This window comes from Oryx dammah, unplaced genomic scaffold (assembly GCF_014754425.2).
Source record: "Oryx dammah isolate SB20612 unplaced genomic scaffold, SCBI_Odam_1.1 HiC_scaffold_3, whole genome shotgun sequence".
Taxonomy (NCBI): domain Eukaryota; kingdom Metazoa; phylum Chordata; class Mammalia; order Artiodactyla; family Bovidae; genus Oryx; species Oryx dammah.
This window is the reverse complement of record NW_024070187.1, coordinates 109,405,137-109,432,511: the sequence shown is the minus strand read 5'-3', so window position 1 is coordinate 109,432,511 and position 27,375 is coordinate 109,405,137. Positions and strand designations below refer to the sequence as shown.

Genomic DNA, 27,375 nt, shown 5'->3' with positions numbered 1-27,375 from the left:
GAGAGGAGGATGCTTCAGGTAAACAAGTAAGTGTTTAAGGAAGAAAAATATAATGAAATCATATGAGCTTAAAACAGTTCCACAACTTCCTTAGGATAAACCTTTTTGGAATAGGGAAACCACTGAATCTGAGGTTTTGCCTAGAAAAAAGGTAGGTAAGTAGTGTTTATAAATCAGTCATGAGAAACAGCCTTTTGAACCTTTTATTAGTCCCAGCCCAGGTTGGGGAGGGGTGCCAGAAGGACTCAATATATGAAAATCAATCAATGTAACACACCTCATTCACAGAACAAAGGCCAGAAACCGCGTGATCACCTGAATGGATACAGAAAAAGCATCAGACAAAATCCAACATCGTTTTACGATAAAAACATTCAACAAACTCGGAACAGAAGGAAATTACTTCAACATGGTAAAGGTCATATATGAAGAGCCCACAACTAACATCCTCAGTTGTGAAAACCTGAAAGCACCTCCTCCAAGATGAGGAACAAGGCAAGGAAGCCCCACCTCTCTACTTCTATTCAACACAGTGCTACAAATCCAGACCCGAGCATTTGGCAAGAGCCATAGGCTGTGCCCTCCCAAACTTCGATGTTGAAAACTAATCCCCAGGGTGATGGTATTTGGAGGCAGAGCCTCTGGGAGGTGATTAGGTCATGAGAGGGTAGAGCTTTCATGACTGGGATTAGTGCGCTTATGAAAAATACCCCAGAGAGCTCCCTTGTCCCTTCTACCTTGTGAGAACACAGCAAGAAGACAGCCACATAGGAACCAAAAAGGAGACTCTCCTTACCAGACACCATATCTGCTGGTGCCTTTACCTTGGATTTCTCAGGCTTCGGAACTGTGAGAAATAAATTTCTGCTGCTAATAAGCTCCCCAGTCTAGAGTACTAACAGAGCCAATAGACTAACATAGAATAAGTTACAAAAGGCATCCAGATTGGAGAGGAAGAAGTAAAGTTATCTCTGTGTGCAGATGACACGGTCTTTTTTAAAAAAATTATTATTTATCTTAATTGGAGGATAATGACTTTACAATATTGTGATGGTTTTTGCCATACATCAGCATGAATCTGCCATAGGTATACTGTGTCCTCCTGAACGCTTCTCCCACCTCCCTCCCCACCCTGTCCCTCTAGGATGTCACGAGCACTGGCTTTGGGTTCCCTGCATCATGGATCAAACTCCCACCGGCCATCTACCTTACATACAGTAATGTGTATGTTTCAGTGCTATTCTCTCAAATCATCCCATCCTCTCCTTCCCCCACTGTGTCCAAAAGTCTCTTCTTTACATCTGTGTCTCCTTTGCTGCTCTGCATGTAGGATCATCTGTACTATCTTTCTAGATCCCATATATAAGCATTAATATACGGCCTTTGTCTTTCTCTCTCAGACTTCCTTCGATCCGTATAATAGGCCCTAGGTTCATTGACCTCATTAGAAGTGACTCAAGTGTGTTCCTTTTTATAGGCGAGTAATATTCCACTGTGCACATGTACCACAAATTCCCTATCCATTCCTCTGCTGATGGACATCTAGGTTGCTTCCATGTGCCAGCTATTGCAAATAATACTGCAGTGAACATTGGGGGAATATGTATCTTTTTCAATTCTGGTTTCCTCAGGGTATAAGATGATATGGTCTTTTGTAGAGAAAATCCTAAAGATTACACACACACACACACACACACACACAAGTATGCATGCACAAACTGTGGAAACAAGCAAATTCAGCAAAGTTGTAGCATAGAAAATTCATATGCAAAAATTAGTTGTCTTTCTATACACTAACCATGAAACATCTAAAAAAGGAAACTAAGAAAACGGTTGCATTTATAATAGCATGAAAACAATAAAACACTTAGGAACGGATTTAATCAAAGAGGGAAAACACTTGTACACTGTAAACTGTAAAACACTGCTGAGAGAAATTAAAGATACAAATAAATGGAAAGTCATCTCATATTTGTAAACTGGAAAACTTAATACTATTAAAACATCAATATTACTGAAGGCAATCAATAGATTTAGTGCAATCCCTATCACAATCTCAATGGCATTTTTCTCATTAAAAAAATTCATCCTAAAATTCATATGAAATATTAAGGGACCTTGCAATAGCCAAACCAGTTTTGAAAAAGAAGAGTTGCAGGCTCAGACTTCATGATTTGAAAACATTACAAAACTACAGCAATGACAGCAGTTTAGTACTGGCACAAAGACAGACATATAGACCAATAAAATAGAATAGAGAGCTCAGAAGTAAAACCTTGCAGATATGGCCAAATAATCTTCAACAAGGATGTGAAGCTCACTCATTGGGGAAAAGACAGTATCTTCAACAAATGGTGATGGGAAACTTGCTATCCACATGGAGAAGAATGAAGTTGGCCCTTACCTTATACAATAAACTCAAGATGGATTGAAGTCATAATTGTAAGACCTAAAATTATAAAATTTCTAGAAAAACACAGAGGAAATCTTCTGACATTGAGATTGGTAATGATTTCTTGGATGTGACACCAAAATCACCGGCAACGAAGACTAAAGTAGACAAAGGCTAAAACACTTCAAACTTCTGTGCCTTGGAGGACACAGTCAACAGAGTGAGAAGACGAAGTATGGAGTGGAAGAGAATATTTACAAATCATGTATCTGATCAGGGATTATTGCCCAGGATATGTAAATAACTCCTACAACTCAACAATAATAACAAGAAAGCAAGTAATCTGATCAGAAAATGGGCAAGGGATAGGCCTTTCTGCAGTGATGATAACTGGTCAACAAGCTTGTGAAAAGATGGTCAACATCACTACTCATTAAGTAAGTAAGTAAGTAAGTGTTAGTTGCTCAGTCGTGCCCGACTCTTTGCAACCCCATGGACTGCAGCCTACCAGGCTCTTGTATCCATGAGATTTTCCAGGCAAGGATACTGGGTTGGATTGCCATTTCCTTCTCCAGGGGATCTTCCCAACCCAAGGATCGAACCCGGGTCTCCTGCATTGCAGGCAGATTCTTTACCGACTGAGCTACAACTACTCATTAGAAAAACACAAAGTAAAACCTCAGTGAGATATCATCTCACACCAATGAGGGTGGCTACTATTCAAAACAAACAAACAAAAGGAAAACAACCAGTGTTGGTGAAGATATGGAAAAACGGGAAGCTTTGTGCATTATTGGTGGGCATGTAAAATTTTGGTGTACCTGGTATGGAAAAGAGTAATGATGGTTTCCTCAAAAAATTCAAATTAGAAAAGTCATATTTGTTCTTGCTCGTGTTTAGTCATGTCCAAGTCTTTGTGACCCTATAGACTGTAGCCTCTTTCCATGGGATTCTCCAAGTAAGAATAATGTAGAGGGTTGCCATTTCCTTCTCCAGGGGATCTTCCTGACCCAAGGGTCAAACCCATGTCTCTTGCATTGGCAGGTGGATTATTTGCCACTGAGACACCTGGGAAGCCTAGAAATACCATAGGAACCAGGAATTTCACTTCTTGGTATATATCCAACAAAATTAAAAGTAGGATCTTGAAGAGGTATTCGCATGTTCATTTTGAAAGCAGCATTATTAGCAATAGTCAAGAGGGAGAAGCAACCCAAAAGTTCATGAAAGATAAATGGATAAGCCAAGGGTAGTCTTGGGACATGTGGAATATTATTCAGCCTTAAAAGGGATCCCTGTCGCAGGCTAAAATATGATCCTTGCAGACATGATACCCAGTGAAGTTAGCCAGTCACGGAGACAAACACTGTCTGATTCCACTTACACTGGGCATCTGTGTCTGTGCGTGCTCAGGTGCTTCAGTTGGGTCTGACTCTTTGCGACCCTATGGAATGGAGTACACCAGGCTCCTCTGTCCGTGGGATTCTCCAGGCAAGAATGCTGGAGTAGGGTGCCATTTCCTTCTCTAGGGGATCTTCCCGACCCGGGGATCAAACCCATTTCTCTCGCATCTCCTGCACCGCAAGCAGATTCCTTACCACCAAGCTACCAGGGAAGCCCAAGAGGCATCAAAGGTTGTCAAATTCACTGGAACAGAGAGTAGAATGGTGGTTTCCAGGGTCCCGGGGAGGGAAAGGGGAGCTGCTCTTTAACAGGGATAGCATTTCAATTTTACAAAATGAACTAGTTCTCAAGATCTATTGCACAACAGCATGAATATAGGTAATTCTACTGAACTGTATCTCAAAAAACGATTGAGATGGAAAGTTTTTTTCTTTTAATAATTAAAAATACTCTGGCAAAGACAAGGAAGGAAAAAAAATGTGGCAAAATCTTGTTAATCCTTGGATAAGATACGCTTCACTATACTTTTTACTTCTGTGTAGATTTGAATTTTCATAATGAAAAATAGGGTCCCCGATGGTACGATGTTTAGGATTCTTGGCAGTTGCCTTGGTGACATCAGATTTACTTTGAGAATACCCAAATTCCTTTGATAACCATACATATAAAACCTTAAAAGATGAGCTGAAATGTTGTTAGTACAGGAAATAAGGTCATGTTTCCCGTTGCACTGCGGAAAAAATAAGAAAAGGGGTCTAGTAGAAAACATGCCCTGCATGATGGAAATCCCTTTTGCTAAACAATCGTGTCATTTGCAGAGACATGGGTGGACCTAGAGACTGTCATACAGAGTGAAGCAAGTCAGAAAGAGAAGAACAAATATTGTATATTAACGCACATATGTGGAATCAGAATAATGGTGCAGATAAACCTATTTGCAAAGCAGAAACAGAGACACAAATGTAGAGAAGAATAAATGTATAGACACCAGGAGGTGGTGGGAGGAACAGGGAGATTGGGGTTGACACACATATACTAGTGATGCTATGTATAAAATAGATGGGGCTTCCCTGGTAGCTCAGTGTAAAGAATCTGCCTGCAAGGCAGGAGACGCGGGAGCCATGGGTTCGATTCCTTGGCCAGGAAGATCCCCTGGAGAAGGGCATGGCAACCCACTCCAGTATTCTTACCTGGGAAATCCCATGGACAGAGGAGTCTGGTGGATTACTGACCAAAGGGTCTTAAGGACTTAAGACGTGACTGAAGCAACTTAAAATAGACAACTAATGAGAGCTTACTGTATAGCACAGGCATGCATGCACGCCTAGTCTCTCAGTCGTGTCCCCATGAACTGTAGCCTGCCCAGCTCCTCTGTCCATGGGATTCTCCAGGCAAGGATACTGGAGTGGGCAGCCATGCCCTCCTCCAGGGGAGAGCACAGGGAACTCTACTTAATGCTCTGTGGTCACGTGCCTGGCAAGGGACATTTAAAAAGAGGGGACATATGTGCACGTATGTCTGATTCATTTTGCTGTACCGCAGAAACTAGCACAACATGGTAAAGCAACTATACTCCAATAAAAGTTAATTAAAAAAGAAGAGACACGGTAGCTTTCAGATGCACTGTTTTCTGCACTCATTTTTGTGTTTCAGAGCTCTCCGTCTGGAGCCCTCGGTCCCCAGGACCGCCCCTCCCCACGGAGATTCCTGCACGTCGTGTACGGCTTCTGATGTATGCCTGTCTCAGGCAGTCTCCTTGGGATCCTCACTCCTTGAACACATCTGCCTCTCACTCTGACCTGCACTGACACAGTGAATGAGACCTGATCTGCTCTCTTGACCACTGACCGACTTCCTGCTGGTCTTGACCTCTGGTTTCTGATGGATGCCTGTCCACTTGGGCTGCTCATCCACCCAGCGCCCCCAGCTCATTTGGGGTTTCCTCTACATCTCACTCACCAGTGCTGCCGAATCGGCATCAGCCTCCAGCTCTGCCCTGAGTGGCCGGCTGGTCACAACCTTTCTCAGGCAGGCACACCTTAGCATTGGCTCGTCCCTTCCCTCTTCAAATCATAAATAGTGGTTTTTATTTTTTTCTTTTGGACTAATGCATAGATTGTCTCTTATCTCTCTCTACTACACTACCGCATTTGTGGTTAGAGGTAGAATTCTCGCCTCCCTCGAGGGAGACCCGGGTTTGATTCCCGGCCAGTGCACCAGATGCTGGTTGGGTTTGTCTTGGGCCTCCCTTGTGGCTCAGCTGGTGAAGAATCCTGCATTGTGGGAGACCTGGGTTCAATCTGTCAGTCGGGAAGATTCCCTGGAGAAAGGAAAGGCTACCCACTCCAGTATTCTGGTCTATAGAATTCCATGGACTGTATATTCCATGGGGTCACAAAGAGTTGGACATGACCGAGTGACTTTTGGTTTCACTTTTCACTATACTACTAGGTCTGTGCAAGGTCGTGTCTAATACTCTGAGACCCCATGGACTGTAGCCCATCGGGCTCCTCTGTCCATGGAATTTTCCAGGCAAGGATACTGGAGTGGCTTGCCATTTCCTTCTCCAGGGGATCTTCCCAACCCGGGATCAAACCCACATCTCTGTGTCTCTTGCCTTGGCAGTCAGACTGTCTACCATTAGTGCCACATGGGAAGCCCTTATCTCCCTCTGAGCCCCCTTAGTTGCTGTGTATTAATCTCGTTAGAATACTGCCGCTGACAAGCGCTCAGCTGTATCTGACTCTTTGAGACCCATGGACTGTAGCCCCCCAGGCTCCTCTGTCCATGGGACTTTTCCATGCAAGAATACTGGAATGGGTTGCCATTTCAATCTCCAATTTAGAATACTAATGCATATTATTTAAACATTTAAAACAGCACACACTATTTAAAATGTTTGCACATCCTCTTGATTTGATCCTCACTATCAACCCCATGGTGACACCGAAGCGTTATCTCTCCCATTTTAGAAAGAAGGAAAGAATTCACATTTCATATAGGCTTTATTCCTGGACACATTCTGACATTTTTTCCCCCCTTGAGCTTAAAACAAGTAATTAAATATTCCATAGTTGTGCTATGGACTGAACTGTCCCCACAACATTTATAAGTTGAAGCCCTGACCCTCAGTGTGATGGTATGTGGGGACAGGACCTCTAAGAAGGTCATATGGTGGGGCCCTAATGCAAAAGGGTTAGTGACCTTCTAGGAGGAGTCGCCAGAGGGAATACACAGGAGATGGCAGTCACCTACAAGACAGGCCTCACTGGACACGGACCCCGTGGGCACCTTGATCGTGGACTTCCAGCCTCCAGAATTTGTGAGAAAATAAAATAAAAGTTAGGTTTTTTTTGAACCATCCAGTCTATGGTATAGTATATTCGGGCAGCCTGAGCACACTAAGATAAACTGTGATCTTCAGTAATGAGCAATTCCGTGCATTTAGGAACAGAAGCAGCTGCGTGGGCTCAAGCATGGTTCTGCTTTAGTCATTTGTACCAGTCCTATTGCATTATTGCTCTCGGATGGGAACCACATTTTTCTTAGGGTTGGACTTCAGATGAGCTTGCTTCCAAAAGCAATAGGTACTTTACTCCCAGCTTAGCCTTTGACTGTGTGGATCACAATAAACTGTGGAAAATTCTGAAAGAGATGGGAATACCAGACCACCTGACCTGCCTCTTGAGAATCTGTATGCAGGTCAGGAAGCAACAGTTAGAACTGGACATGGAACAACAGACTGGTTTCAAACAGGAAAAGGAGTATGTCAAGGCTGTATGTTGTCACCCTGCTTATTTAACTTCTATGCAGAGTACATCATGAGAAACGCTGGACTGGAAGAAACACAAACTGGAATCAAGATTGCCGGGAGAAATATCAATAACCTCAGATATGCAGATGACACCACCCTTAAGGCAGAAAGTGAAGAGGAACTAAAAAGCCTCTTGATGAAAGTGAAAGAGGAGAGTGAAAAAGTTGGCTTAAAGCTCAACATTCAGAAAATGAAGATCATGGCATCTGATCCCATCACTTCATGGGAAATGGATGGGGAAACAGTGGAAACAGTGTCAGACTTTATTTTGGGGGGCTCCAAAATCACTGCAGATGGTGATTGCAGCCATGAAATTAAGACACTTACTTCTTGGAAGAAAAGTTATGACCAACCTAGATAGCATATTCAAAAGCAGAGACATTACTTTGCCGACTAAGGCCCATCTAGTCAAGGCTATGGTTTTTCCAGTAGTCATGTATGGATATGAGAGTTGGACTGTGAAGAAGACTGAGCGCCGAAGAATTGATGCTTTTGAAGTGTGGTGTTGGAAAGGCTCTTGAGAGTCCCTTGGACTGCAAGGAGATCCAACCAGTCCATTCTGAAGGAGATCAGCCCTGGGATTTCTCTGGAAGGAATGATGCTAAAGCTGAAACTCCAGTACTTTGGCCACCTCATGTGAAGAGTTGACTCATTGGAAAAGACTCTGATGCTGGGAGGGATTGGGAGCAGGAGGAGAAGGGGACAACAGAGGATGAGACGGCTGGATGGCATCACTGACTTGATGGACGTGAGTCTGAGTGAACTCCGGGAGTTGGTGATGGACAGGGAGGCCTTGCATGCTGCGATTCATGGGGTCGCAAAGAGTCAGACACGACTGAGCGACTGAACTGAACTGAACTAGTTACAGGGAAATAGGGTAACAACTGATTAATCATTATGTAACAGTTAAGAAGTGTAACACACTTCCTTCTCTGGTCTAGTCCATTGTTCGAAAAAAGGAACAAGGACCTCCCTGGTGGTGCAGCGGCTAAGATTCCCCAATGCAGGGAGCCGAGTTCAATCGCTGGTCAGGGAACTTGATCCCACATGCCACAGCTAGAGATCCTACATGCTGCAACAAAGATCTAAGATCCCACGTGTCACAATTAAGACCTGAAGCAGTCAAATAATTAATAGATTTTTTTTAAAGCAACAAGTGAGGGGTAATAATTTTCCCTACAATGAGCAAATAATGAATGATGGTCACTGTGATGAGGAAGAATAATCCAGTGGTAAAATACAGGCCACGGTTTCTGGAGGGGAAATTGAGTGTGTATGGGTTGTAGGAGGGGTTGGGGGAGGGATAAGAGAAGGGATCCTCAAAGGACAAGGTCTCCGAGAGCCTCAGAGACATCCTCAGATTTTCCAACATCTGATTCCAGTCCCATCATTGACAAATATGCCTTGCTATTTCACCTGCCTTTGAATTTCTACCTATCTGATTATTTGCACCATGTCTGTTTCACTGAGTGCTTCCAAAATTCTGTAGCTATATAACCATGTCCTGTGGTTGTGTCCTGTCTTGCAGACAGATGCTAACCTAGAAATTTACTCTCAGAACAGGGATGAAGTGTTGTGGAGGGTGGTGGACACGTACCAGAAAAAAAAAAACAACCAGTTCCCACGCCAAGTGCCCGTGTTGCTCTGTGCCCATCACAGGAGGCAGCAGATAAATACTGAATGAACTGAACGCAGAGATACTTACTCCGGGGGCCCCGTCGGCTCGTCATGCCCAGGAGGCGAGTGTCTGAGCCCTCTTGCACCGGCTCCTGTTGGTCGTCCACAGGGGAGTTTTCCAACACCATTTCCTCGCGGCCGGCAGCCGGCAGCTGTGGGCAGAGGGTCAAGGTTGTGGCTCCCAGAGCTTTGGTTGACTCAGATCCTGTCTCGGGACGAGGTGGGTCACTTAGCAAAGGGATAGGCCTCGATCCTATTCAGATCTGGATAATCCTGGTCTCTGTCACCTGGGTCTCTGTGGTCATCACCCTCTCACCCCACAGGAAACAGTGGTGATCCTTTCTCTAAGAGGTTTCTTGTTGGAGAGAGTGACCCAGGCATCCTAAAATAAAATGAGTATTTTCACTTTTTCTAGGTACAATGTGTAGCGCTCTGTAAAAATCTGGAGGAAAGGGAACTAGAAAAATCAGTATCAGACTGCTTGATCCCAGCTCTAACTCATTTGGTGAGAGAGTAAGCTTGGTTGTGTCTGACTTTTTGCGACCCCATGGACTGCAGCCCGCCAGACCCTTCTTCCTCTGTCCATGGGGTTCTCCAGGCAAGAACACTGGAGTGGGTTGCCATTTCCTACTCCAGGGGATCTTCCTGACCAGGGACTGAAACTGCTTCTGCTGCATTGGTAGGCGGGTACTGTACTACTGAACCACCAGGGAAACCCATTTGAAAGAAGCAGTCAAGATGTCCTGGGTTAAGCTAAGGCAAAACCAGCCTCTGACTCCTCCCCCAGACTCTTAGAGGAGGGTGGGCAGGTGAGCAGAAGCAGCAGTAGAGGCCAAAGGCTGGCCTCTGAACCCCAATGTACAGTGGGACTCTAGGTGACTTAGTGAACTGCCTACCTTCCTTCCTCTCTGTAAACGAAAGGAAATAAAAGGCCCATTCACTGAGATGCTGCTACCTATCAGGCACTTGGTAAACCACAGACATTCTGACTTAAATAAATGTCCTGGGGTAGACCTGAGACTTCTGATATATATATTAAAAAATCCCCTAGTGATTCTGAAGGGCCACTGGGGTTAGAAACCGTCCCCCAGGTTTCTCACAAAGCCTGGAAGACTGCACGTGGTCTGTGATCAGGGCTCCTGTGCAGTGGAGGAATGAGACATGTCTCTGGAAGGCGCACACCTTCTCTCCATCCCCATGCCTTCCTCCGGCTCAGTAGCTGCACATCCACCCTGTTCAGCCCTGCTCACTGTGCCTGTGGCCTTGAACTGGGGACTTGAGCTCTTTGCTTCTGCACTTGCTCGTCTGCTGCCTCCTTGGGGCTTCCCTGGCCCCCGGCTGGCCCTGCAGGAAGGGTTAAAGCTCCCTGAGTGGCCAGGGGACCAGCCCCCTGGCCGGGTACCATTTCCGCCCCCCCCCCCCGCCCCACCCCCCCGCTACCCCCACTGGCCCGCTCCATCCACCAGCAGAGAAGGAGGCGCCATGGCCCAGTTTATCCCAGTGGGATGGTGCTGGATGAGGCAGGGAGCTGAAAACGGGGTCTCTCTCCAGACTTCAGCTCTCCTGTTGCCCTCCCCACCTCCTTGGCCCCCCTTCCAGGCAGCCCCGTCATGTGACTGCTGGCTCAAAATGGCGTTTCCTCCTGCTCCCTCCTCCCTTGCTGGCATCTGGATTTTCCCAAGCAAACCGCCCCTCCACGAGATCTTTCCTGCCTCCCTCCGCAGGGGACAACTCCTTGGCGAGGGCATCTATTTACCTTGAGAAGGTGGACCTTACTCCAGGATGCTTCAACCCAGGGAGGGCAGTTTCTGAGGGAGAGCAGGGCCAGGGGCGGGACCACCAGCCAGCATTCTGCCAGGAGAAGGGGGCTGGCCTCTTGTTTAGACAGAGGCGGAATTTGGGCTTGGAGTTGGAGAAAGTGGGAGGTCCCAGGATTTGCTATCCTGCACTGCCATCTACTGCACATCTTAGTTTATGGCCTTTGATGATGTCGACTTAAAAAAAAAAAGAAAGAAAAAAAAGATGCACAATATGGGAGCTGCGAGTTAAGTTTTATTTGGGCCAAAATGAGGACTGCAGCCTGGGAGACAGCACCTCTGATAGCTCTGAGAACCTGCTCCAAAGAGGGAGAGGGGGAAAGACGGTATATTAGTGGTTTTGGTAAAGGGTAGGTACATGCAATCGAGCATGTATTTTTTTTTGTAGAAAGTTTCTGCTGGTCTCGTGAAGCTTCTGCTAGTCACGAGAAACAGTCATCACCATGAAGGAGTTGAGTGTTTTTCTAGATACGAGGAGATATAAGAAGTGGGCTCGTAAAATCAGCTCCTGAGAACATCTGACTGTCTAAAGACCGATGCTGCCAGTTTCCCAGAGCACAGAGCGCCTCATGTCTGCTCTCCACCCTGAACTCCTCTAGGGGATGTTGGAGGTCAGTGGCTTCAGCAGCACGTGCTTTAATCCTGGTAGAGGCAGATGGCAAGCAGCCATGGCAAGAGCTGATTTGTGGTTGACAATGACGGGGGTACTGAAGGGCCTCTTTCTAGCATTTCCAAACTTCTCTCCAGGAATGGGAAAAACCTTACGGGAAAGATGTTCCAAACACTGCTTCATGGTGAGGGTCATCCATGAGGCCCACACGGGGTCCTTCACCTGGACCACCCACCCGCATCCCTATCTCCTCCAGGGAATCCCAAGTGCTGGTACCCATGGGAGGCCGCGCAGCCCCTCTGGGTGCAGTGGGCTCTTAACTGACAGCCCCGTAGGCAGACGCGGGCTTCTGCCATCCCTACCTGCTTCTTTCTCTTTTGTCTTGGAACCTTCGAGGGCTTCTTCTGTCTTTCCTCTTCTGCATCCTCATGGTCGTCAATGAACTCCTTTGTGAAAATGCAAATGGAGGTGTGGTCACTTGGTGTGTATGTGTAAATCAGGAAAAAATGGTAAGAAAGGAAGAGGGGTGGAATTCTTAGGTGTTCCAATGGCCGCCTTGGCCTGGACCCCACACCCCCTAATGCTGAACGTGGGTGAAGGGGCAGTTGACAGAGCTGCACAGCCACCATCTGCTTTGCTCCAAAGAGACACATTCTTGAAAAGTTGTATCCAAATGGGAAGATGGTCAATGAGACAGTGTTGGAGATTCCATGGCCTCAGGTGCCCATTCAGGCCTGGGGCATTAACTGGGTGCTTACTGTGTTCCAGGGGGCTTTCCTTGTGGCTCAGATGGTAAAAGAATCCACCTGCAATGTGGGAGACCTGGGTTCGATCCCTGGGTTGGGAAGATGCCCTGGAAAAGGGAGAGGCCACCCACTCCTTTATTCTGGCCTGGAGAATTCCATGGACTGTATAGTCCATGGGGTCCCAAAGAGTCAGTCACGACTGAGCGACTTTTTACTTTCACTGTGTTTCAGGCCTTGTGAGCACAAGAGGTGCCTGGTGACTTCCTTCAAAAGTCATAATGTCATAAAGGCCACCAGCAAGTGGATCTGCCAGGACCGATGTTCTGACCCAGATGGAGGCCCCTAGCCCAAGAAGACAGAATCACCCTAAGGGTTTCCAGGGTTGGGCTTCTCTGCTCCCAGCCTTACAAGCAGGTAGAGGTTAATGAGGATATGTGTGAAATCACCATGGATGTTTGGACTTAACGGGAATTTTTGCAGGTCTTTTTGAAAAGGGAGAAATCCTGTAACAATGCCAATTTGGCTTCTTTTTCCACATGATACTTTCTAAATTTGTAGTCAAAAGTTTTAAAAAACTGAAGCTTCTCTAGTTTCCAGCTTTAAAGTTTTCCAGTCCGGCTTTTTCAAACCAGAGCACAAGCACCTCTGGGTGTAAAAGAGGTTGCAAGATGAATCTAGAACCTCTCCTGCGACACCAGATTTATTTGACATTTTCCTGAAATTGGGAAATTTCGGTACTTCTACTGGAATGTGTAACACAAAGCATGGATTTGAATCATGTAAGGTTTCAAAGAAATGGCATGCAGTTTGCTGGGCTGGGCTCTAACCACACATCAGTGTGCTTGGCCTCAGGTTAGAGGAGACCTGAGCCTTAATTGCAGAGGGAACTGAGGTCCCAGCCAGGGAAGGGGCACGGCCTTTGTCTCCAGGACCTGATCCAACTGCCATCCACTGGGCACAAGTCCCACCCTCTTTCAAGCCTTCTTCTTCAGGGTCTACCAGGAATTCACCAACTTGGATTATAAGACATTAATGTTGAGTGTGCAACTGTGGCTCTTAATTCAAGTCAAAGTTCTTATTAACTTAGAACGGACTTGCAAGAAATCTTCATAATTTTTCTTTTTTTTTGGCTTTCCAGTCAAGTTTTGATCCTCCAGCAATGGAAAGCTGTGCAGTAGGCTCTCAAATTAGACTGAATGTGAATTCCAAGAGGACTCGGGGTTCCGTTCAGTGTTGTAGCTCCAGGGACCAGAGGCCCAATCCATCTTTGTTGCATGAATGAATGAACACAGGTAGATGGAGGTAAGTTGTTAGTACTTATCTTGCTTAAAGTGAGTCTTCCTGGTCTGATCTGGATTCCTTCAGGCTTGTGAAAACAGCACATTGTCCCATTTCTGCCTCTGTGGTCTCAAGTCACTGAGCTCTGGAGCCAAGAGAGAAGCAAAGATGGAGAGGAATACTTTCTTTTCTGTTTGGTGGTCTATAATCTCCAAACTGGAGCTGGCCTTCCTCCTCTGCTCCACATGGTGTTTAATGATGTTTTGCACAAAAAGAGTTAGAAATTGCAGGACTCTGTGGGGATTTTATTAGCGGTCATAATCTATAACTGCTGCCCTCATGTTGAATTTCGTTAGAGACCAGGTGCTTCAGCAGAACTGGGCCCCGTTGTAGGTGGTGACTCAGAACTGCTGTCTGTTGGAATTCACGAGATGGCAACAAAGCATGCTGTCACTCATGGACTGCAGCCCGTCAGGCTCCTCTGTCCATGAGAGTCTCCAGGCAAGAACACTGGAGTGGGTTGCCAGGCCCTCCTCCAGGGGATCTTCCGGACCCAGGGATCGAACCCGCATCTCCTGTGTCTGCTGCATTCCTAGTGGATTCTTTACCTCTGAGCCGTTGCGGAAGCCCTGCACTTGCAGTACGTGTGCAATCAGTGCTTGTTGCTGGCCTAACTTCCGTTCACCAACACGTGCGACACCCATGTGCATGCACACACTCACACATCCGTCAGGTGCCTCTAAGCCGCCGCTCACCTCTGTAATTATTTTCACTTTTTCTTCCTTGGACTTCATTTTCTCCGTGGTGGCTCCTCCCTGACAGGCAAAGAACAAAGAAGAAGTCAGGCCCTTTGAACTCAGCCAAACATCTTTCTTCTTACTATTGACAACTCTAAAGCTAAGCTTGATGGCTAGGGAAGTGTTTGAGCTGATTCCATCCCCAAGGAATACATTCTTAGGCCCCAGGCCTGATAGACATGAACCCCAGAGGAGAAGGAAGGAGGCTGGACCCCCCATCCCCATGAGCTTGGCAAGGAACCTGGCTTTCCTGTGCAGGAGGCGGGACTCAGGAGAGGGTTCTGCCCTTAGTGTCTGATGATCCTGGTGGAAATCTAGCTCCAGAAGGATTATTTCATAGCCTCTCCTCTCCCTTCCATGGTGGATTAGACGGTAAAGAATCTGCCTGCAAGGCAGGAACCCTGGGTTCCATCCCTGGGTTGGGAAGATCCTTTCGAGAAGGGAACAGCTACTCACTCCAGTACTCTTGCCTGGAGAATCCCATGGACACAGAAGCTTGGCAGGCTACAATCCATGGGGTCACAAGGAGTCAGACACGCCTGAGTGGCTTTCACTTTCTTCTTTTAAATGTCCACCGTCCTGTCCCTCCTCACTCTCTGCTCTTGGCCTTGGTTCTCATTTCAAGGGCAAAGAGGTGAGGCCAGAGAGGCCCCCTCCCCTCCGCTGTCCCACCCCACTGAGTCATGGCATCCCCTCTGCTTCCACTAGCTCCTGTGGCCTGTCCTGTTCCCATCTGGGCCCAGGTCTCTGCCTGGGTCCTGCTTCTGCCCTCTCCCCATCCAGGACCTTGATTCAGACAGTCTCCCCCCTTTCACCTGCATAATCCATTCTTCCTGCTTTTTGGGTTCATTCCCATCTGTGTACAAAGGCTGTTTCCTTAAAAAAAGCTCTCTCTGGGTTTCATGTCTCTTTCCACCCATCACTCAATTATTCAGCCCTCTACAAGGAACTCCTCAGACCCTCTCTTTCCAGATCAGTGTTTTGAGCCCAACACTTCCCGACGGTGCTCTTGCCAGCATCTCTGAGTGTTGCAGAAACCAGTCCTCGAGAAACCAAGCACCACACTCAGAGAGTTGGAGAACTCAGGTTTATTACGCCGATGGGCCCAGAGGAGTTAACACTCCAAGCTCTGAGCCCTGAACAAAGGGGTTACAGAGCTTTTATAGACAGACTACAGTGGGCAACACCAGCTGTTAATAGGCTGGTTTAAACTAAGAGATTTCACGTGCGCGCGGGAACAGCAGTCAAGACGGGGAGAGGGGTGCTTGACATTTCCACTTGATTAAACAGGTTTGCAGGGGCCGGGCAGCTGCAAAGAGCAGGACAAGCGTGAGTGAGATAAGCTCCAGTTCCTAGTGTTGTGAGTCCCCACTTTCTGAGACTACGTGACCTACGTGCTCTGGACTTTGCGAGGAGCAAGCTGAGTTACAGAGGCAGAAGGAGCAGGAGGTTATGTAAAACTTTAGCTTTTCCTCTTCATGAGGACCTCAGCATCGCCATGTCTCACGTTCAGTTCTCAACCCTCAGCTTAGCTGCCCCATCAGAGGCGGTGAGTAAAGAAAGTGACCCGTTGCCTTCTTTTTCTTGCAAGACCTTCTTTTCTCGGCTTCTCAGGCACACTCTTTCCCAGTTCTCCTGCCCGTTGCTTCTCCTGCTCAATCTGCCGGTCTGGTGAGCACCACACGTAACACTATCTGGGGAAGAGCCTCCCTCAACTCACTCCCTCGGTGAGCTTGTCTTCCCTCTCGACTTTAACTACTGTCTGCCTACTGACACTCCCCACATTTAGACCAAGGTCCACACATCTCCCCAGAACTCCAGACTCAAGTGTGCACACGCTCGACAGACACCTTCCTCTGTGTGTGTGCTCAGTCACTGAGTCGTGTCCAACTCTTTGTGACCCTGCCAGGCTCCTCTGTTCCTGAAATGTTCCAGGCAAGAATACTGGATTGGGTTGCCATTTCCCTCTCTAGGGGATATCCCTGAGCCAGGGATCGAACCCATGTCTCTTGTGTTGGCAGGTGGATTCTTTACCACTCTACTACCTGAGAAGACAGTCTCTTGGCTTAACATGCCTCAAACAAGCTCCTTGTCATCACCCTGAATCTGTATGTCCTGCAGCCTTCCTTGCTATAATGCACAGTTCAGTTCAATCACTCAGTTGTGTCCGACTCTCTGCGACCCCATGGACTGCAACACACCAGGCCTCCCTGTCCATCACCAACTCCCTGAGTTTACCCAAATTCATGTCCATTGAGTCAGTGATGCCTTCCAACCATCTCATCCTCTATTGTCCCCTTCTTCTCCTGCATTCAATCTTTCCCAGCATCAGGGTCTTTTCAAATGAGTCAACTCTTCGCATCAGGTGGCCAAAGTATTGGAGTTTCAGCTTCAATATCAGTCCTTCCAATGAACATTCAGGACAGATTTCCTTTAGGATGGATTTATTGGATCTCCTTGCAGTCCAAGAACTCTCAAGAGTCTTTTCCAGCACCACAGTTCAAAAGCATCAATTCTTTGGCACTCAGCTTTCTTTATAGCTCAACTCTCACATCCATTCATGACTACTGGAAAAACAATAGCCTTGACTAGATGGACCTTTGTTGACAAAGTAACGTCTCTGCTTTTTAATATGCTGTCTAGGTTGGTCATAACTTTTCTTCCAAGGAATAAGTGTCTTTTTATTTCATGGCTGCAACCACCATCTGCAGTGATTTTGGAGCCCGCAAAAATAAGATCTGCCACTGTTTCTGTTTCTTCATCTATTCGCCATGAAGTGACAGGACCAGTTGCCATGATCTTAGTTTTCTGAATGTTGAGCTTTAAGCCAAATTTTTCACTCTCCTCTTTCACTTTCATCAGGAGGCTCTTTAATTCTTCACTTTCTGCCATAAGGGTGGTGTACATGCTATAACGCACGGAACTCCATCTGTTCCCCCACCAGGCCAGAAACTTTGTGACTCTCACACGACGCATCACGTCCAGTCCATCAGAAGCCTTACCTGCTTCACCTTCCCTGGCCCGGTTGTCTCTCAGGGCCTTTTTGTAAGAGTCTCCTGACTTCAGCTTCCCTTGTGGCTCAGCTGGTAAAGAATCTGCCTGCAATGTGGGAGACCTGGGTTTGATCCCTGGGCTGGGCAGATGCCCTGGAGAAGGGAAAGGCTACCCACTCCAGTATTCTTGACTGGAGAATTCCATGGACTACGGTCCATGGGGTCACAAAGAGTCAGAAATGACTGAGCGACCTTATTCTGACTTCTCTGTTTCCAGCTTCACTTACCTACAATCCACTCTCTGTATTGAAGCCAAAGTGAATTGTTCAGTGTGTAAGTGAGGTCATGTCATTCCTTTGCTCAAAATTCTCCAGTGACCTGTCTCTCTTAACAGAGTTAAGCTCAAAATCCCTCAATGGCCTACACGGCCTTGTAAGATCTGCACTTGAGTCTTCTTGGCTCCGAGCCTTTGCACTGGCTCTGTTTAGAACTCACTTTCCCAAGCATTTTCAGACTCTCTCTTTCATTTTCCTCAAGGCTCTGCTCACATTTCATTTTATCAGAGACATCCTCCCTGAATGCTTACCATAACCACCCCCTCCCCCCACCCCCTTGAAGCTCCCCAACCACCTTATAGAGATTTCTTTTTCCATGGTATTTATCACCAGTTGACATATATATTTATTTGTTACCATCTGCCCTTTCTCATTAGAACACAAGTTCTCATTAGAACACAAGGAGGGCAGGAATCTTTGCTCATTGTTTAGCCCTAGAGCCTAGGACTATTGTACTCAGTAGACATGATAACTGTTTGTTGAATGAATGGCTAAATCAGTCTTTGCTGGCCATATCTTCCTTGACCACATTCTGGAGCCCTTCGGCGTGTCGTTGTTATCCTTGAGCTGCTGAGAAGATTAAAGGAGAGAACACAGGAGAAACGGCAGGGCTGACATATTATAAGCCCTTCTTAATAGCTGTGGAATTGGAAACTCAACTGGCCTTGGTCACGTAAGCAGCTCATCTGAAGCACTCAAGCTTTCTTTGACCCTAACGAGGAGTTAGAATGTTCAAAGGAAATAAAACATCTGAAATTCTATTGTCTCCTGTCCAGACCTTCTCACAGGCTACAAAAAAATGGAGGAAGGGAAATGCCACAAGCAGCTAAGAAAAATAAAAGGGTAAGGAGGTAATCTGGGGAGAACCAGAGGGCAGACAGTCAACATAAAACGCTACAGAACATGGGAACCCTCTGAAGCGCAACTCTGGTAATTACGAAGTGGGAAAAAGAGAACTGCAATATTTTAGTGGCTAAAAAAAGATCCTCCATAAATTGAAAATGTTGCATATGAAAGAAATAGAAGCAGAACATGAAAAATGTGATGGGGTTGATTTTTTTTTCCTTCTCGTGTATTCCTGATCATTACCTTTGAATGAGTTTCCAAGGAAGTCAAATGACATCAAAATTTATCTTGTTATGAACACTGTTGCTGAGAAAACAAATCAATACTCCCTAACGTTAATATGCAGCTTGTCATCATCATGCGTATTGAGCGTGTGTCATTAATAATATATTCCTCCTGCAACATCAAAATGAGAGCTGTGGTTCAGTGTAGCCTTATTTGTGCTCTCTCTAGATGTACCTTACCACTGGGGCTCACAGGAACACTTCCAGCCAGCAGTAAAGGCCTCTGTGCACAGGAGGCGATGAGGGATCCTCTGAGGTTAAACTCGGACAGGCTGCACGATTTGCCATTATAGTTATTAAACGTGTGTTCAGATGCTGCAGCCCTCCTCCATGGCCCCCTGCCTCTCTGTTTCAACGCTCACCCTTGTTTTGTGATGTCAGTAACTGTCTCTCTTAGTCCAGCATTCTGGAAATATTTACAACTGAAAGCACAGAGCACTTCCCCCTTGTGAGAGGACTTTGGCTACTTTAGGTCACTGATTTATTTAGTTTAACTCAATGTGGGAAACCAAAGATATTTTCCAAGGAACGTACTGACACCTTCACCCAAACAATTGGACTTTCTCCGAGGGCCATCAAGTCATCAGAGTCCTACCCAGAGCGTCTTGTGGTAGATTCTATAGGATGCAGGGGAAAAGGACTGAGAGTATACGAAAAGGGTGGCGTTGTATGCGAGGCATTTCAACCTTGGCCGCTTAAAAGATAACATAATAGGTTCGATCTTCTAATATCTCCATGATAAAAAGAAAGAAAGAAAGATAATATAATATATGCACCCTACTCTTGAACACTTAAGACATGGTTTTATAGAAAGAGTGAGGACTTTGTAAACAATTGTATGGGCCTGGGTTCAAATTCCAGCTCTATTTCTCAGTTATGTGATATGATAAATAGAGCTGCTTTTGTGATTTGAGAGCAATGCCTTCAGCCCTCTGAGATACATTTCTGTATCTTTAAACTTGTGATTATAATTCCTACCTCGATAAGTGATTGTTTTATTAGGGTTAAATGATAGAATCTCCATGGCCCAGGGCTTCCCTGATAGCTCGGCTGGTAAAGAAGCCGCCTGCAATGAAGGAGACCTTGGTTCAGTTCGGGGGTCAGGAAGATCCTCTCTAGAAGGGAAAGGCTACCCATTCCAGAATTCTTGGGCTTCCCTTGTGACTCAGCTGGTAAAGAATCTGTCTGCAATGTGGGAGACCTGGGTTTGATCCCTGGGTTGGGAAGATCCCCTGGAGAAGGGAAAGGCTACCCATTCCAGTATTCTGACCTGGAGAATTCCATGGACTGTATAGTCTGTGGGGTCGCAAAGTGTTGGACATGACTGAGCAACTTTCACTTTCTTTCAAATGATAGACTATATGTAGTAAATTGCCCATCATGGACCAGGCTCTCAATATTGAAAAGTGTTATATTTAAGAAAAGGTGATCCTAGAGGGGGGAAAGTAGAAGAAAGTTATAGGGAGGGTAAAAAAAAAAAAGGAGCGGGGGAATGGAATCATAAGAAAGACCTTGCTGCTGCTGCTGCTGCTAAGTTACTTCAGTCGTGTCTGACTCTGTGCGACCCCATAGACGGCAGCCCACCAGGCTCCCCCGTCCCTGGGATTCTCCAGGCAAGAACAGTGGAGTGGGTTGCCATTTCCTTCTCCAATGCATGAAAGTGAAAAGTGAAAGTGAAGTCGCTCAGTCCTGTCCGACTCAGCGACCCCATGGACTGCGGCCCACCAGGCTCCTCCGTCCATGGGATTTTCCAGGCAAGGGTGCTGGAGTGGGTTGCCATTGCCTTCTCCGAAGAAAGACCTTAGGTGACATCAAATCTCCCACGAACACTTTCGGTTCTCAATTTTGAGTCACTGGACTGAATAACGCTTCTCACCCATACCTCAGCTGGGCCCAGGGCAGTTTCCTTTCTGTTTCCGTTTAGGGTGTTTCTGAAACCTTCCTCTGTCTTCAAGCCCATGAACCTTTTCTACCCATGGACAGCACTTAGCTTTTTCTGTCTTATCTTGTTAAAGCCTGGACCTCTGGGCAGGTCCAAACACACCCTGTTTGATTTCTTTACCTAATTCTCCAAGTTCTTTCAGTCACTGTTTCCTAGAGTAAAAGGTGAGTGGCAAGCAGCTTTATAGAATCATTTTATCAGCTCAATATAGTGAATACGGTCTTCAAAGAGTACATATGAACACCGCATCTGGGCTGTGGGATGTGATATACGCCCACTGCATTCACTGGATGAGCCAAGTGCTCCCAGGCCCTCCGTGGGGGTCATCCCTCTGTGCTTTGAGCACTCAAAGTGAAGTCGCTCAGTCGTGTCCGACCCTTTGTTGATCCCATGAACTGTAGTCTACCAGGCTTCTCTGTCCATGGGATTTTCCAGGCAAGAGTACTGGAGTGGGTTGCCATTGCCTTCTCCAGGGGATCTTCCTAACCCAGGGATCGAACTCGGGTCTTCTGCATTGCAGGCAGACGCTTTCCCCTCTGAGCCACTAGGGAAGCCCTTGAGCACTCAACTGCTGCTGCTGCTAAGTCGCGTCAGTCGTGTCCGACTCTGTGCGGCCCCATAGATGGCAGCCCACCAGGCTCCCCCGTCCCTGGGATTCTCCAGGCAAGAACACTGGAGTGGGTTGCCATTGCCTTCTCCAATGCATGCAAGTGAAAAGTGAAAGTGAAGTCGCTCAGTCGTGTCCGACTCTTAGGGACCCCATGGACTGCAGCCTACCAGGCTCCTCCATCCATGGGATTTTCCAGGCAAGAGTACTCGCTGTGCTGTTATCTGTTTATAGGTCTGTCTCTCCAGCAAACTCTGAGCTCCTGACCTGGTCTGGCTCCCTTTTGCACACTCTAAACTTTAGCACCTTGGTGAAGCCTGGTGCCGCGGTGCTGTTCAGGGCATGCTTGGTTGGATGACTCCTTAAATAAGCTTGAGGAGATCCATTCGCCAGAGATTTCTTTCTGGTGCTGAATTTACTTGCAGAAAAGATTACATGAACATCCAGTAACATCCATGGATTTCCCCTTTATTAGCCTTTTATTAGCCTTTCAGAGCCCCTCTTTGCAACAAAGGAAAGGATCAGCTTAATTCGCAGCTGATAGAATTCTTTGTCTCTTGGCGAGAGCAGTCAGCCTTCGTCTGTAGCAGCCCTTCCTCTGTCTAATGCTGAGGAAAGTGAAGCATGCAGTAACTAGTACTTTGCCCCTTGAACCACTGGCACGAAAAGACTCAGAAATGCAGCCTGCAACCAGTGTTTCCGGGAGACAGGAATGCAACAGGATGGCGAGCACGTCCCAGGAAGGAAGTAGAGGGAGATTTTAGAAGGCATTCTCCCCCAGGGGGCTGTCATGAGCTGGACTTACATTTCCTGCAAGCTAGGTACCAGGCAGTAGCTCTAATCCAAGCAGCCCGAGTCACGCTCTATGTTTTCATTTCAGAAAGTAAAGCGTAAATATAACGACAAGGACTCCTACATTTACAATTCATTAAATTGGCTCAGGGTATCCCGGGGAGATCTGAGCTCCAGGCCTGCGCTAGCAGGACCTCACTGCTCCAGCCCTGCTCCCAGGAAAAACTGATTTACCTTAAGGAACTTTTCAGGGCACTTTGCAGATTCTGCTTTCTGGGTTGAAAGTGGAGCGAGACGGCTCTCCCTGACGATGCTTCTGAAAAATTCCGGAGGGCAAAGGCTGAGTGTTGGGGCGGCTCCTGGGCTGCTCCCTGGGAAGCTGCAGCCACGTCTCAGCAAAAACACCCGCTTAGCAACCCTTAGCAACCCGTTCCTAAGGAAGGTCACTCCACAGCTTTTTTTTTTCTTTTAAAGTGACAGGTTACTTCTAGCAGAGAAGCACACACCCAGGGGGAGCAGAAGTGCACAGCTTACAGAGGAAGCGCACAGAGAATGAGCCTGGGGCGCTGGGCAGACAGGAAGCCAAGTTTTCAGAGCAGCCCCCTCCCTCACATTATCGCTCACTGGGCACTTCTGATCAATGGCAGGCAGGCAATGCTCAGAGATGGGTGGCTTAGAATCAGGAAAGGTCCTCGTTACAGGGTGAGGATGTCCGACTTATCTGCCTCGCATGCTCCCTGAGGTTGCTGTGGACTGTTCTCTGGTTAAACAGGGAAAATTGAATGCGCGTGATGACTCTGCTTATTCTCTGAATCACCCTGAACTTATTGAAAGAGGAGATCACTGGTAAAGCTCAAAAAGCAAAGGAAATGGGAAAAGAGGCAAAGCCAATGACTGAGGACTGGAATGAACAGACCAAAGAAAGCCACAGGCCAAGGATCCTAGGACGTGTGTATGTGTGTACCTGGGTCCTTCTGTGTGGGTCCCTGTCTGTGTATCTGTGTCTGTGTGGGTTTGTGTGTGTCTCTGGGTCTGTCTCTGTGTGTATATATCTGTGTGTGTATTTCTGTGCGGGCATCTCTGTATATGTATGTGGGTGCATCTGTGTGTCTGTCTCTGTATCTGTGTACGTGTGTCTGTCTGTCTAGGTGTTCGTGTACATGTGTGTGTCTGGGTGTATGTATCTGTATGTGTGTTTGAGTCTCTGTATGTATATGTGTGTGTATCTGTGTGTGTGTGCCTCTGTGTGTGTGTCTGAGTCTGTGTCTATGTGTTTGGGTATATGACTGCATTTATGTGTGCCTGCATATATGTATCTGTGTGTGTGTGTTTATGTGTGTGTGGGTGTGTGGGGGGAGGGGTGGGGTGGGTCAGCTAGGCACCAGAATGAGCACATGAGCTGGTCTGCTCAGCCAGCATTTCAGAGAGGCCCAGGGTTTTGCCCTGCAGTGTGCTGGGCTGAATTGTGTCCCCCGGAAAGATATGTTCAAGTCTTAATCCCCAGGACCTCAGACTGTGACCTTGTTTGGAAACAAGGTCTTTACAGAGGTAATCAGTTTAAAGTAAGGTCATTAAGCTGGGCCCTAATCAAGTAGGGGGCTTCCCTGGTGGCTCAGCTGGTAAAGAATCCGCCTGCAGTACGGGAGACCTGGGTTGGATTCCTGGGTTGGGAAGATCCACTGGAGAAGGGATAGGATACCCACACCAGTATTCTTGGACTTTCCTGTGGCTTAGCTGGTAAAGAATCCGCTTGCAATGCAGGAGACCTGGGTTCTATCCCTGGGTTGGGAAGATCCTCTGGAGAAGGGAAATCCATTTCAGGATTCTGGCCTGGAGAATTCCATGGACTGTATAGTCCCACCTTCACTGGCATCAAACTGGAAAACACGGGACATTATTTTCTGGAGGAACTGAATGGTCACAAATAACAGGTCCCAGGCACAGGCATTTCTGGCTCCTTCAATGAAATAAGCAGCATTTTGCCTTTACAGAAAGGTAATAGAGAGAAACTGAGAGGGTCACAGGTTAAGAAATGCTTGCAGTTATATATGGCAATGATGACCCTGTATGCAGGACAGCAAAAAAGATACAGATGTGTATAGCGGACTTTTGGACTCAGAGGGAGAGGGAGAGGGTGAGATGATTTGGGAGAATGGCATTGAAACATGTATAATGTCATGTAAGAATCGAATTGCCAGTCTATGTCCGATGCAGGATACGGCACGCTTGGGGCTGGTACACGGGGATGACCCAGAGAGATGTTGTGGGGAGGGGGTTTGGAGGGGGGATCATGTTTGGGAACGCATGTACACCCGTGGTGGATTCATGTCAATGTATGGCAAAACCAATACAGAATTGTAAAGTAAAATAAAATTAAAAAAAGAAATGCTTGCAGTTATATAGAAAGAGAGTCAAGAAAGCAAAAAAGTACAATATGTCAAAGAAGTAATGCAAAGAAGACTCTCAGAATTGAAAGAAGTCTTTCAATTGAAAGGGGCTGTGACCCAGCGCTAGGCTGGGACACCAGGAGAAAACTGCTCTGTCTTAGCTCATCAGCTCTGCATGTGGCAGGAGAAATATTCTCCAGGGAGTTCATAACCCAGGCCTGCACCAGGTTGCTGAATTGCCTTATTTATGCTACCTACGTCATTTAGGAACTCCCCAGGGGACCCATTTTAAAAATGGGCTCAGGCTACTGTATCCCTGTTGGGTACCCAAGGGCAGATACAAAACTTTTCTGAAGAGACACACCCTCAAGTAGTCCATTCAGAGTTGCTGCAGATAAACCTGATCCATGCTGCAGTCCATGGGGTCTCAAAGAGTCGAACATGACTGGGTGATGACGAAGAAACCTTCGAAAGGTGAACTCACAGTCCAAAATTAGACACACAGAAGGAAACACTCAGGAGTCTGCCGACAGTCAGAGGGTGCAACAGATAGCCAAGAACTTCTGATGATACAGTGGTCATATGGAGAATCAGAAAAAAACAAGGACCATTAAAGAACTTAAAAGGAGGCTTTGAAACTATGAAAGAAGAGGGCAATACTGTCAAAAAGATCAGGGAAAGGTGAAAAAGAGCCAGCTAGAGCTTTTAGAAGTGAATAATAAAGTTGTGAATTTTTAAAAATTATTGGGATATAGTTGATTTGCAATGCTGTATATGTATGTCATATATATATGAATATATATATATATTAATTTTTTAATTTAAAGCAAAGGATGGGTTAACATATGGATGAGAGAGCTGGACAGAAAATGAGTGATGTAAAAGATAGATTTAAAAATTCAAAGTTGGCAGAGAGATGGAAACTAGGAAAAGTTTGGATGAAAGACATGGAGGAGAAATTGATGAGATCGACCATGTCCAGTACAGTTCAAGAGCAGAGAAGAGAGAGACTCTGGACACTGGATCTTAGAGCTGAGGGATCTTGGTCAAATTCCTTAACTTCTTAAGATTTCAGTGTCCTCATTTGTAAATTGAGGTTAATAATAGTACTTACTCCAGAGGGTCACGATAAGCTTTATTGAGTTAATATTTGTCAAGCACACAGTAAATGCTGTTGTTGTTTTGTTGGTAAGTCACATCCAACTCTTTTGTGACCCCATGGACTGTAGACCACCAGGCTCATCTATCCATGGGATTTCCCAGGCAAGAAAACTGGACTGGGTTGCCATTTCTTTCTCCAGGGGATCTTCCAGACCCAGATCCATGGCTCAAACCTGCATCTCCTATGTCTCTTGCATTGGCAGGCAGATTGTTTACCCCTGAGCCACCTGGAAAAGCCCAGTAAATGCTGTAAAGTTTATTAAATTGAAAGAAAAACGTGGATGCTGTTTTACCTTAGGCTGCTTTAACAGAGTACCATAGCCCCGGTGGCTTAAACCACAGAGATTTATTTTCTCACAGGTCTGGAGGCTGGAGTTCAAGATCAAGTTGCCAATGGTTTGGTGTTAGGTGAGGACTCTCTTCCTGACTTGCAGACAACCATCTTCTTGCTGTGTTCTCACATGGCCTTTCCTGGTGCCTGAAGAAGAGAGAGAGAGAGAAAGAGAGAGAGAGAGAGAGAACTCTATCTTCTTCTTCATGTAAAGCCACCTTCCCTCATAGCTCAGCTGGTAAAGAATCTACCTGCAATGCGGGAGACCTGGGTTCGATCCCTTGGGAAGATCCCCTGGAGAAGGGAAAGGCTACCCACTCCACTATTCTGGTCTGGAGAATTCCATGTGCTGATCTGAAATAACAGATCTGAAGCAACAGTTAGCACTGGACATGGAACAACAGACTGGTTACAAATCAGGAAAGGAGTACATCAAGGCTGTATACTGTCACCCTGCTTATTTAACTTATATGCAGAGTACATCACTCAGAATGCCAGGCTGGATGAAGCACAGGCTGGAATCAAGATTGCCTAGAGAAGTTATCAATAACCTCAGATATGCAGATAACACCACACTTATGGCAGAAAGTGAAGAAGAACTAAAGAGCCTCTTGATGAAAGTGAAAGAGGAGAGTGAAAAAGTTGGCTTAAAACTCGACATTCAGAAAAGTAAGGTCATGGCATCTGGTCCCATCACTTCATGGCAAATAGATGGGGAAACAGTGGAAATAGTGGCAGACTTTATTTTTTGGGGCTTCAGATGCTGATTGCAGCTATGAAATTAAAAGATGCCTACTCCTTGGAAGAAAAGTTATGACCAACCCAGACAGCATATTCAAAAGCAGAGACATTGCTTTGCCAACAAAGGTCCATCTAATCAAGGCTATGGTTTTTCCAGTAGTCATGTATGGATGTGAGAGTTGGACTGTGAAGAAAGCTGAGTGCCGAAGAATTGATGCTTTTGAACTGTGGTGTTGGAGAAGACTCTTGAAAGTCCCTTGGACTGCAAGGAGATCCAACCAGTCCATCCTAAAGGAGATCAGTCCTGAATATTCACTGGTAAGATTGATGCTGAGGCTGAAACTCCTGTACTTTGGCCACCTGATGCAAAGAACTGACTCATTGGAAAAGACTCCGATGCCAGCAAAGATTGAAGGCAGGA

General features: G+C 46.4%; 1 protein-coding gene across 6 annotated transcripts in view; it reads right to left on the bottom strand.

Annotated features, from left to right (window-relative positions):
• CC2D2A (coiled-coil and C2 domain containing 2A) overlaps positions 1-22,774 on the bottom strand; it is a 128,515-nt gene extending 105,741 nt beyond the window's left edge. The window contains exons 1-4 of one of the 6 annotated variants that reach the window (XM_040237545.1): positions 22,569-22,774; positions 14,494-14,553; positions 12,077-12,160; positions 9,316-9,439 (exon numbers count right to left, since the gene is read on the bottom strand). In XM_040237545.1, coding sequence (XP_040093479.1) covers positions 9,316-9,439; positions 12,077-12,160; positions 14,494-14,532 — 247 coding nt within the window. In that variant the 5' untranslated portion in view covers positions 14,533-14,553; positions 22,569-22,774. Of the gene's footprint in view, positions 1-9,315; positions 9,497-11,043; positions 11,248-12,076; positions 12,161-14,493; positions 14,554-19,168; positions 19,384-22,568 lie in introns of those variants that run through there. The other 5 variants (XM_040237546.1, XM_040237549.1, XM_040237543.1 and 2 more) reach the window with 5 other exon arrangements.
• Positions 22,775-27,375: the final 4,601 nt, after the last annotated feature.